This window comes from Natator depressus, chromosome 2 (assembly GCF_965152275.1).
Source record: "Natator depressus isolate rNatDep1 chromosome 2, rNatDep2.hap1, whole genome shotgun sequence".
NCBI classification, from domain to species: Eukaryota; Metazoa; Chordata; order Testudines; family Cheloniidae; genus Natator; species Natator depressus.
The window spans coordinates 75,064,417-75,077,196 of NC_134235.1; the positions used below are offsets into that span (position 1 = coordinate 75,064,417).

At 41.2% G+C, this 12,780-nt stretch overlaps 1 protein-coding gene and 1 long non-coding RNA gene across 2 annotated transcripts in view; one reads left to right on the forward strand and one right to left on the reverse strand.

Moving 5' to 3' along the window:
* LOC141982413 (uncharacterized) overlaps positions 1-12,780 on the forward strand; it is a 49,017-nt gene that overhangs the window by 29,012 nt on the left and 7,225 nt on the right. The window lies entirely within an intron of this gene.
* The window catches only part of DSG2 (desmoglein 2), a 43,344-nt gene that overhangs the window by 11,556 nt on the left and 19,008 nt on the right, over positions 1-12,780 (reverse strand). The window contains exons 4-10 of the mRNA XM_074944454.1: positions 9,635-9,787; positions 9,304-9,448; positions 7,046-7,209; positions 5,583-5,717; positions 5,246-5,431; positions 4,033-4,292; positions 3,374-3,516 (exon numbers count right to left, since the gene is read on the reverse strand). Of these exons, the coding sequence (XP_074800555.1) occupies positions 3,374-3,516; positions 4,033-4,292; positions 5,246-5,431; positions 5,583-5,717; positions 7,046-7,209; positions 9,304-9,448; positions 9,635-9,787 (1,186 nt within the window). The remainder of the gene's footprint in view (positions 1-3,373; positions 3,517-4,032; positions 4,293-5,245; positions 5,432-5,582; positions 5,718-7,045; positions 7,210-9,303; positions 9,449-9,634; positions 9,788-12,780) is intronic.

Consider the following 12,780-nt stretch of genomic DNA (forward strand, 5'->3'; position numbering starts at 1 on the left):
TTTTAAAAACTAAGTAAAACAGAACTATAGTTCAAAAGTACCATTACAAACAACAAATGAGATACAAAAAGAGAACACGAACCACATACTTCAAAAGACAAAGACCATGTATTTGAGAGTTCTTTTTGCATTGTATTCAAACAGCATAGGACTACTGAGACTTTTCAAATTTTCTACTCATAATACTGAGAGATTTCAACACTTCCACTTTGACAAGCGGTATTTCAATTAAGCCTGTTCTGGACACAAACATTTCTTGCAATGTAGTCCTATCAATAAATAGGTAATAGCCCCTCAGCAAAAAGGGTTTAGGATCAAAAGACAGATTTAAAAAAAAAAAAAAAACAAACCACCAACCAAATTCAAAACCAAATTTTACACTGTCAACAAAGCCTTTAGGTCAGATTCTGAGATGCATCTCTTTGGATATATCTATACTGCAAATGAAGGTGTGAATGCAGCCCGGTAGAATCAAAGAATATCAGGGTTGGAAGGGACCGCAGGAGGTCATCTAGTCCAACCCCCTGCTCAAAGCAGGACCAATCCCCAGCTAAATCATCCCAGCCAGGGCTTTGTCAAGCCTGACCTTAAAAACCTCTAAGGAAGGAGATTCCACCACCTCCCTAGGTAACCCATTCCAGTGCTTCACCACCTTCCTAGTGAAAGTTTTTCCTAATATCCAACCTAAACCTCCCCCACTGCAACTTGAGACCATTACTCCTTGTTCTGTCATCTGCTACCACTGAGAACAGTCTAGATCCATCCTCTTTGGAACCCCCTTTCAGTTAGTTGAAAGCAGCTATCAAATCCGCCCTCATTCTTCTCTTCTGCAGACTAAACAATCCCAGTTCCCTCAGCCTCTCCTTACAAGTCATGTGCTCCATCCTTCTTGTAGCGTGGGGCCCAAAACTGGACACAGTACTCCAGATGAGGCCTCACCAGTGTTGAATAGAGGGGAATTATATCCCACTACCCTCATTAACTTACACCTAGCAAAATTAATTATACAGCAGACAAACAATTAGAGAACCAGACAGATTAACAATAGAAAAGTGGGGGCCATAAAGATAAAACGTACAGAAATGAGGGTTTCACAACCACAACTATTGAGAAGTGATTTCTTGCCAAACAGGATGCTATCAAACTAAGTTTTCTTTAACATCTTTCTCTGGAGGTGCTGGGCATTATCAGGACAGGATGGTATTCCAAACAGCCCAATAGCACCTTATTTCAATGTGACCGTTCGCTTCCCAGCTTATGGCTGCCTCTGCTACTTAGCCAAAGGCCTTAGCTGAAGAACAGGGCCTCAGACTGTCACAGTGAGAGAAGGCCCTTACACCGGCAGACAGTGATTTTGATTCTCTCTTTTGTACCTCTATAACTAGCTAAATGATAAACATATACTTAAATTCTTAAAGTATCGGCCTTTACAGACAGGCCTGAAAAGCCCCAGCTCCTGGAAGCGTGTGATGAGGTGAGACTCTCGGCTTTCATTTTCTATGCAACGGAAGATTCTAGCCCTCTCGGCTGCAGAGAAAATCTAGAAAAAGTGACCCAAGTGCCACCCCCAGGTCTGAGCAACCAAAACCCAAATAGAAACAATCTAATATTTATTATTACATTTCATAGAATCATAGAAGATTAGAAAAAGACTTCAGGAGGGTCATCCAGTCCAATCCCCTGCTCAAAGCAGGACCAACACCAACTTCATGATTTTGAGGAGCCTGACTTGTGCTTTGTAAATGCCGGGGGTTGGCAATACTGTGCCACACGGGTGCTGACTTCTAGTTTCCCCTGGAGGTGCTCCACTCCTTTGCCCCCTAGAGCACATCATAGAATCATAAATATCAGGGTTGGAAGGGACCTCAGGAGGTCATCTAGTCCAACCCCCAAACATCACTTAGGGCAGGCCAGGAGGTGGGAGCTTAAGAAGAGGAGGAGGAGGAGCAGGGGTGTGGCCACTGAGAGGGATCGGGCGGGCGCAGGTAACAGTGATAGAGAGGATGCGGTGGCATGAGCTAGTCTCCCAAAAAGAAGCCTGCCTGGTTATGTGCTTGTGTTGCTGGCCTGAGCCAGGGTGCATACTGCCATATCTTCACTGCTATTGTTATCTGTGCTAGCTAGATTAAAAACTGGTGCAGGTATGGCTACCTGTGCGACAATCATGCTATCATTTGCGGTTAGCCACACCTTTCAGAGGCACAGCACATAACTTGCAGACCAGTGGGAGGAAGTGCTATTTGGCTTTAAGCCACTTCTATACTTCCTGGATTCTGGACTGCTCTGGGGGGCCACAACAGCCCCCAGCATAATTTAGACAGTCTTGGGGAACTGTCCGTGATATAGCAACCTGTCCCTGGCTTTCTACAGGTGTAGAATCTTCACAGTGGTATGTGCTGTGGCCCCACCCCCACTTCAGGCCAGTACTTGCAAGGTCTCCCACAGTTTTTGTGCCAGGAAAATTCTCCCCAGTTGGAACTGTGGCTTTCAGAGCCCCTTTTTGCTGCTCCTACCCTTTTACCTAGCATACAGGGGTCAGAGTGGGGTGGGAATCTCACACTTTAATCATCTTGCAAAACAGCTACAAAAAGGAAACAAATCAAAATATTGAAATAAAACAATGTACAGAATTTAGAAACCTTTTTATATTTATATGTGGTGTTAAAAATGATGGCAAAAACTTCTTCCAGACACATTTCCAGAATGCATAAGGACTTCAAACTGAACAAGGAAGTGACCATAATATACATAAACATTGCAGCCAAAGGAGTCCTGCCTGCTTATGCCAGAGAACCTAACCTTTACACTATTAAGGATTAGACTATACAGCCCTTGCATGTTGGTGAGCATTTGCTTTCATTTTCATGGGAGTGCTCATCAAGAGAAGGCTGTAATATTTAGCCCAGGGATCGGCAACCTTTGGCATGCGGCCCATGAGGGTAAGCCCCCTGGCGGGCCGGGCTGGTTTGTTTACCTGCAGGTTCGGCTGATCGCAGCTCCCACTGGCCATGGTTCGCCACTCCAGGCCAATGGGGGCTGCGGGAAGCAGCAGCCAGCACATCCCTGGGCCTGTGCCGCTTCCTGCGGCCCCCATTGGCCTGGAGCGGCGAACCGAGACCAGTGGGAGCTGTGATCGGCCAAACCTGCGGATGTGGCAGGTAAACAAATTGGCCCGGCCCAGCAGAGGGCTTACCCTGGCGGGCCGCATGCCAAAAGTTGCCGATCACTGATTTAGCCCGAAATGGGTACTGATCAGATGGTAAGACTACTCTCTTGCTGTGCAACATTAGGGTCAGGCCTCAGCAATACAAAAAGTTTGTAAAGAAAGGTTTATGAATACACAGGACATGACATCTAATGCCTCACAACTTACCATTACTTATGGCCAGAATGTTGACGGTGTAGGTACCATTAATTAAATAAGATGACTCATAATCAGGTATTTTTATTAGCTTGATTTCAGCTGTAGTAGAATCTATCATGATCCAATTATCTTCATCATTTCTTTTGACATATCTGTTAGATTTTTTTTTAAAAAAAAAATCTAATTATAATGAGCAAGACAACCATGGGGGCTGAAGCTGCTTTGCATGCACACACACACATCAAATATTTGCTCTACACCACTGTATCTGCATGTTCATGGGATTTCTATAGGTTTCATCCTAAATCTCAGTCCACAGTCTGAAACCAAAAGTGTCATTCATTGATATACTTGTAGATTTACTAAATGGATACATCAATACAGACTGTTTCTGTAGGGAGATGCACTTATCATATGGAACTAACACAAAACCAAATTATTTAAAAATTAAAAAGTCCATACTTTTATATTACAGTATAAATGAGATGGGTATTCTACATAAAACCCTGTAGAATACCCATCTCATTTATACTGTAATAATTATTAGACACATCTATCAAACAGCATGACTATGAAATAATTTCAGCCTAGTGATTGTTTGATACAAAGATTTAATATGACATTCTATAAATGGCAACGTTGCTAATTAATAAAAATATGATGCTTACGTGATATGTTCTGCTATTTTTGAAGTGTCTTCATCATAGGCTTGATATTTCCCAATAATCTGGTTTATAGTCATAGTCTCATGTGTCTCAATCACCATTGTGTGGGGTTTGAATACAGGGCCCTCTGGCACATTTTTTACCTTAATCATGACTGGAATTGGTTTTACTTTGTAGGTACTACTAATTGATTTGTGAAATGCTGCTTTATTTGTAACGACAACGCTCAAGTTCATGCTTTGCATTTCCTCATAATTGATCTCCTGCAACAAGCACACACGCACACAAAAAAAAACTTCACTCAAAAAGTAAACACAGAATTTGACATTGAAATAATGTTTAAAAGTTCAATCTTTAAAAACATTTTCTTTGTCAAAAAAAATGAATGGATTAAGGCTAGCCAAAGGTGCCCGATTGACAGCACCCGAAAAAATAAGTGTTATTTAAACTTGTCAAGTCTCTTTTCAATATATGTCGGGTATATCAAATAGTATACAGAATAAGGATACAATATCTTGTTATTTGTATGGATAAACTAAAAGTAATAGCTTCAGGTTGCTGACTTTGGAGAGAACACTATCTTCTGGCCTTGGGGATGGACTCTCGCTCCGTGCATCACAATTGGAAAAAGGAAGTAGAATGCATCAGTTTCAGACTAGCTGTCATATATTCTAGCTTTTGCCCTCTAATCATTATCATATTTAGCACTGAAAGTGCTTTTCATCTGTAGGTCTTAAATCACTTTATAAAAACATAGTTAAGCATTGTTACCCACAAATTAAAGAAAGGGAAACCAAAGCACAGAGATATAAGACCTGATATGCTGAGAGTTGCTGAGCATCCTCAACTCGTGTGGACTTTTGGGGAAACTGAGGATGCTCAACAGCCATAAAATCAGGCTCTAAAATGATTTACCTGATGTCACACAGAGAATCAATGACAGAGTCGAGAAAGGGACCCAGGTCTCCTAAACTGAAGGGAAACATGCTTTCCTTTGTTTTTATACTCTGTACATACAATTACTCAGTACATCGAGATAAAATATAGAAATGGAGGAGTGTTCCACCAGTACATTATTTACTATTCACATGCTGGTAGAATGTAAATCATTTTCGTTAAAATTAATATCCAGTGTAATTTATTCTAATATTTAAAAAAGTCTCGTTATGATTTAAAAAAAAGACAAAAAAAAAGACACTCTACAGTATACACTTACCTTCACAAGAGTCAAAACTCCTTCATTTGTTCGAGCATCTGTCTCTATATGGAAATAATTCCCTTCATTCCCAGAGGCAATTATGAAGTTTGCCAGCCAATTATCAGAGAATTTTTCATCTTTGTCAAATACTTTCAGTCGCATAATTTCCACATTTGCTCTGTTTTCCTCGACACTGCCTTCATACTGCAATCATACAACATGGCTTTTAAAAAATGTTAAGTCTACTCTAGTTCATTGTGGCAAAATGAGTCCTTTGTGTGCCATGTGATAGTAAATTACCTGTTACTATCAGACATAGGAACATACAGAAGCTGTTAAACAAACATATACTTACTGTCTGCCTTTCAAGAACAGGAATGTTGTCATTGACATCCAAAATCTTGATTTTTACAGTACAGTTTGTAGCTAGCCCAATTTGTTCTCCATCTCTGTCTCTTGCTTCTACAGTCAAAGTGTAGCTACTTTGTTCCTGTGTCACATTCAAAAATAAGTGTTTAAATCTATACAGAAACCAATTACAAAATATAAAACATTTTTTGCTCCAGTACATTATCTCTATTATTTCATTGATAAGGAATGGCTGACTATGGCAGTATGTTTAATTAATATTAAATTCCATTCATCATAACAATCCTGATAACTGAATTGTTCCACCAGAGTCCTGAGCTCAGGAATGCACTTAGTATTTTCCCAAATAATTGAGTAAATGGAGGGTGGAAAGAATTTGAGAAAGATAAAAGAAACAAGAACAACCACCCCAGCACAAAGGGCTTTGGGAATTTGATGATTGTCCTTTAATTGGGACTAGGAAATGGTCACTCCATAACTGGAGGAAAGGGAAAGTTATAATGAATATTATATATGATAAAATAATTATTGTTAAATTATTACACACAGATTACAGAAATTAGTAAAGGTTTAGACTAATAGTTTAGTTATTTCCCTTCAGTTTTTAGTGAACTTCATGATTATAGTACCCATGAAAATGTCAGACTGATAGTACTGGCTAGAGCTAGGCCTGCTATAAAGGTGGAATGTACAAAGGGGCTTAGGTGCCTACGTCCCCTTTTTAGGTGCCACCGTAAGCCACAAAACTCCTGCTCAGCTGCTGCCTAATGCTGTAGGCACCTTAAGTCTATTGGCACTTAAGTTTTTGGTGCAAAAGTTCCCTAGGTGCCTACGTTTCTGCCTCTGGGCATGTACACTGCTGCCTCACTCTAGGCACCCAGGCGCCTGTCTCCCCCCTATGCCCCAGAGTGATCCACAGATGAGGGAAAATACATATGTTCTTCCACCTAAATTGTATGAGGGGCCCAATCCAGTAAGCGTGCCGAAAGCCCACTTAACTCCACACAAAACAGATGGGGGAAGGAAAAGAGGAGGACCTCCTTTATAACCGTTAGCCCAGTGGTTAGGGTACTCATCCAGGATGTGGGAGGCCCTCCATTCAAGCCCCTTTCTGCCTGATGAGGTGAAGGGAATTGAACAGGGGTCACTGGGCCAAAACTCCCCTCCCCTGTGCAGTTGAGGACAACTGGGTAAGCAGAGCCTTAACTCTTAACCCCCCAAAATGCACCAGCCAGCACAGCTGAGCAGACACAAAGGGAGAAAGCCGATGTAGGAAAAGGGCTAGACCTTCAGTTCCAGGAGGGCCATGGAGATGGAGGTTGGGGGTCAGAAGAAGATCTATGTATCCAATCCTCACCTAGTGGGCAGGATGAAGCAGCAATGAGGGAAGAGAGTTGAAAAAGTGTTGTTAAAACTCTGGGAAAGAGCCAATATAAGACAGTAGTTTACCTCTCTGTCAAGGTATAACATTGCTGTTACAACCTCACCGGTGGTTTTCTTAATACTGAATGCAGGTGGCAGAGAAGAATCTTGAAGAATCTTGAAAGCAATTTTGGAATTTAGATTATTCGGCTCATCTGCATCGGTTGCATTTATCCTCATCACAAATGTACCTGAAAATTAAAAAAATTATATATAGAGAGAGATTTACATTGCCCTTGTTCATGTATTGGCAAGTATCATTTATAGAATACAAAATGGAGAGTTTTCAGACCCATTTAACTGTTTTGTGTTGTACTTCTAATTACTGCTTTTATTAAGAGATGGAGAAATGTCTTATTTTTATTTTTTAACACTTTATGTCATTAGATAGTGTGTACAACCAAACAAATGCACATCATGGATATACATACTACAACCTCAGTATGACAAATGGCCTAATATGGGTGGTCTTTACCTAAAAGTTTTTAAAAAAATGATAGAAACTTCATGGGTATAATTTAATACAAACAGAAAACAGAGACAAAAAAGTCCTTTTAAATTATCTGCCCTGTCTCCCATGCCTGACTCTCTAAAACTGGTTGCTTGATGAAAACAGTCCTTTGACCATTATGTACGTTTGCCACTACCCTCTGTTGGCTACGGTCAGAACTACTCATTTATATATCATAGGATTTATACTGCTAGCATATAATGGAAAGTCTCTTAGCTCAAGTGACAGGAGTCTGTGCTTTTGAAGAAGGCGGATCTTAGTTCAAACTGGGGTCTCTAGTTAGACACTTAAATCTATATTTAATTTTGCCTGAATCCTACCTCATTTTCAAAGCTGATCACTAAAGAGCTCCCATTTGAATTGAGGGAGCTCAGCACCTCACAAGAGCAGACCCTCAATAACCTCTTCCATATGATCACCATCAGGCTGAAATGGATACAGTGTAAAGGATTTATCAAGCTGTTTTCCTAAAACACTCCTTTCTTAACTACTGACAACAGATGTTTTCACCTCCCAGAGGCCTGATCTGAAACCACTGAAGTCAACAGACAGACTGTAATTGACTTCAATGGGCTTTGGATGAGGCCAGCATTTGGTAGGGGTGAAATATTCCTCTCTAACCCACAGTTAATCATGCAAGTGAATATGCTTTGCTTGATGAACTGAAATGGGAATGAGGGTATGCGATCCACTCCTGAAAGCTGAACCAGAATGGGGCTGCAATCCCGCACACTCCTTATAGGGTTTTGTGGTCACTGGATACGGGTAATCTCAGACTCAGTGACCATTTACCTACTTGCCCAGCTGTATATGCTGGGCTATGCAATGCTCATGAGGAGTCCAGCTGCAGCATCACAGGGGTGCGTGGAGTTCAGCCACCCTCCTTCAGCCACCCTCCCAAATCGCCACTTGAATGTCCTGAGGCCTTTCCACAGCCCACATTATCATGTGTCAGTTTGATTTACTATAGGATCAGCTACAAGCATTGTCTTTGGGGTGAGATCTGAGGTACAAATTGATCTGGAGTAAGTGACTGGTCTCTTCGGACTGGAAGCAACCTGAATCTTTTGTGATCTTTGGTGTACAGCAACGAACTATCACCAGTCTATCTTGCCACCCAGGCAAGCTGGATGGAAAGATAGACTGGAGTGTCTGTAACTCTATGGTAAGACTGTTACAGTGTTTCAGGAGTTCACATTTGTTATGGAGTTGTGAAATCTAATTTCAATCCAATCCGTTTGGGGTGTCTGCCCTGCTTTTTGACAGTCTGTTCTGAGGTTGGCACTCACAGTTGTGAACCACTCCAGACAGAATGACAGTGCTTGTATCTGCTGATACAAAAGTGTCTGGGGTCACGGGAAAGGTTTTGTGCTATACTGCAGGCTTAATGAAGCAAGAGTCCCTATTGCTTTTCAGTATCTGTTGGACATGGACATGAAAGCCTTATATAGTGTTAAGAGTGCTATGGGCTATATGAAGTGATAAGGAATGCAGGAGACTTTTCCTTTAAATTATTTCCAGGCTTTTCAGGTTTTGAGTTGGTGGGGTGTGTCCTGATGCAACCTTAACTGTCACTAAAAAAGTTTGTGTCTGTTTACTTTCAAGAGTCTTTTTCCTGAGAGAATAAGTAAAATCAAATATACTGCTCTAGGTAGGAAGTGATGAAAAGCATACCATACAGGACTGTTATAAAAAAGTAACGACAGGAGAGGTTAAGTGACCACATAGCACCATTATTTAATATGTTAATACAATTAGAAAAATAGTATTTTACCTGATTCACTTAACTCTTCAACAGAGCCAATAAAAATTTCCTCTGAAAACACTGGGTAATTGTCATTTATATCCTTAACTTTAATTCTCAGGTCTATTGGCTCTTCCACTTTTTTCCCATTCTGATCACGTGCATGACCTTTAAGCTGAAATAAACAAATAAATAACTGGAAAATAGGAATATCCATGTTGATAGAAATTGTTAATTATCACTTTGCATTGGAGAAAAAGTCAAGAGACATTAAAACAAAAAGATGGCAATTAATTTGAAAAGTTAAAGAGAGAGCACATATAGAAAAAAAAAAAAGTTATAGCCCACTAATTCAACTTACATTGAACATTGGAGTTTTTTCTCGGTCAACTCTTCTTGTTATGTTCAGTTCTCCAGTTTTTCCATTGATAACAAACAAACCATCGGTCACTCCTTGGCCAGAAATTGAGTAAGTAATTACCACTCCTGGATCGTCTGCATGATCAGAACTTATCTAACAGGAACACAACAGAGTTAATTGCACTCAGTAAATGGAAGTTCTTTTAAAAAAAACATATAGAAACATACTATGGACAACAAGCAAGATATATATTTGTATGTAGTAGTACATGCCCTTACTATGCAGAGGAAGCTATGCTGCATTCGCTTTAATTTTCAGGAAAAAATGTTTAAAAAAGGACAAGAGAAGATGTTACTCATATTTTTACAATAACTAACTACAAAATTAAGGGCTAGCTTTTGCCTGTCCCTTCTTTAGGTGCAAAGAGGTAGTGAAGGATGCAAGGAGCTCGAACCTCACATGTCCTGTGCAAAGACAGAGTGCAAGTACTATTCCTTCCTACCACACCTGAAAAGCACAAATCACACCGAAAGGGGTGTGGAAGAGGAAAATCACGGCCTCCCCCACCACTCTGTAGTGATTCTCAGTACTAAGTGGGTATGCCACAGTGAATGTACTGTACCATCATTAGGAACGTAGCAATTTTGTGCACTTTGCTGTGTATCTGGGAGCCTCCTGAGGGCATGTCTACCCTTACCTCTGGAGCGATCGATCCAGCAGGGATCGATTTATCACATCTAGTGAAGACGCGATAAATCGACCGCTGAGTGCTCTTCCGTCAACTCTGGTACTCCACCGGAGCAAGACGTGCAGGCGGAGTCGATAGGGAAGCGTCAGCAGTTGACTTATTGCAGTGAAGACACCATGGTAAGTAGCTCTAAGTACGTTGACTTCAGCTATGCTATTTTCATAGCTGAAGTTGCGTAACTCAGACCGATTTAGCTCGCTCGCCCCCCCCACTGTAGACCAGGCCTGAGACATAATTCCTCTCAGAGCTGCACCTACAATGCAAATTATACAATCTGGTCCTAAAACATTTGCTTTATGTCATTACAGGCAGGGCTGACAGCACCATCTATTATTAAGATTGCCCAACACTTCCTATTATAAGATCCTCTTTTTCAATTGCTTATAGCTTTGCCAAACTTAAACCATTTGGCTAAAATTCTTCATGCTGGGTGGTTTCATCAGGCTTAATTTTTTTTGAAAGTTTCCACCAAAACAGTTCAGCCATTTCTGAGAACATGGTTGGGAAAAATATTTTGCAATATTTAAAATGTTCTAAGGATGCATTTTTGAATAGATCTAGTGCCCTCATGCTACGGATCAGGGGCATAAAATTTGATATGAAGGGTTGTTTTTATGTCAAGAATATGCCTTTTGCAGTTCTTATGAAAATCTGCCCAAATCTGGCCAAGTGAAAAGCCTTTGAAAAATATCAGTTCATACCTATGCTCAGTAGACACTTCTTAGAGTTTAGTAGCTGAATCTTCTGAAGATTCCAGACTTAATGTGCATGCTTCATCCTCTCATGGTTCCTATGTATGGTGGAGTATTACCATGTGCCATCACCACAGAATGACTGAGCATGTTCCGGTAGCCCAGCGCTAAAAGGGCAAAGTCAGACTTCCCTTGTAATTAATACTCCGGGCTGGGATCATGCTGGGCACTGTAACTGAGAGAAGAGAGCCTGGCTTTCCTGTGCTTTCAATGACCATCCCCTGCTGGCACTGGCAAGGCAGGGAGCCTGGGTGCGGGGGGAGGAGGCAGGAAGATTGGGACTTCTTGGTCAAGGAGACTCAGAGCTGGTGAGGGGATGACTGGAAGCCAGTTGGTGGGCGTGGGAAAACACTAAGATCAGATGAAAAAACTGGGAAACAGGGGAAGATCTGGAACTGACTGGGCAAGAAGACAGACTGGGACTCAGATGGGGAGCCTGGAGTGGGAGACAATAGTGACTGAGGAAAGAGCTTGGGATGCGAAACCTGATAAGTGGAGACTGGGATAAGGACATGGTTGGGGTGGGAAAGAGACAAGTTTGACTAGACAGGACAGAAGTGGGAAGGAAACAAGAAGAAGGGTCTACATTTACCCCAGCACACCTCCCTCCAGAGACCGAAATGGAATCCAAGATTGATGAATCTTACCAGTCCTCTGCTGTTAGCAAATATCTGTGAATGCCACTGTCAAATGTGCGTTTCATTCCCTTGTTGTTCTGATCCACACACAGGATGAAAAACTATTATTGCTATCAGTTACTCCTTTAGCTCAAGTGCCTGAGAACTGTGCAAGTGGATCTAAAGATTCCAATCCTGCTGTTGTCATTATACCACATGATGGCATTTCTGTTTCAGATGTTTGCTTTTTTAAAAACCTAAGAAATTACATGCTAAGGCTGCAAAGTCAAGCACTCAGTCAGAAAATGCTCCCCGAGTGTACGCATTATGACAGTATTTAATTACATCATCATATTTTTTCCATAGGACCACTGCCTCACTCAATGAATAAGACAGACCTGCTCTAAGGATGACTCAGGGTAGAGAAGTAGGCTGTAGAACCGCTACCTCATTTGTTGTGGAAGTTGAAAAGTGCGTAGTGAATGAGGCAGGGAACTGCAGGAAAAGAATTGAGGATCTCATGGTTAAGGCAGTTGGATGTTGCCCTGGAGAACTGAATTCTGCTCTTCCTTCTGCCACAGACTTCCTATGTGATGCTAAGCAAGTCACTTAAAACAAGTTTTTCATTCGTGGCCACTAACTGTGCATTCCTCATTTTCTGAGTGCCCAACTTGACACTGTGAATTCTGATTTGCAGCAGTGCTGAGCACTGACAGCTGTAACTGAAGTCAGTATTATATAGCAATCAACTCCTATTAAGTACTCTGAAAAATTAGGTCTTACGCATCTTACGTAGAGCGCCCAAAACATGAATACGTTTGATTTTAATCTCTCTGTGCCTCTGCAGCCCATCTGTAAAATGGGGATATCACCCCTCCACACAAACACCTCACAGAGGGTTATGAAGATTGATTAATCAATCTGTTTGTGAAGCACTCAGATACTCCAGTGATGAGCACCATATAAAAGTCCAAAGGAAAATTAAAAATTCCTTCTTCAGATCAGAGTTTGAACAGTGTGCAGTAAATA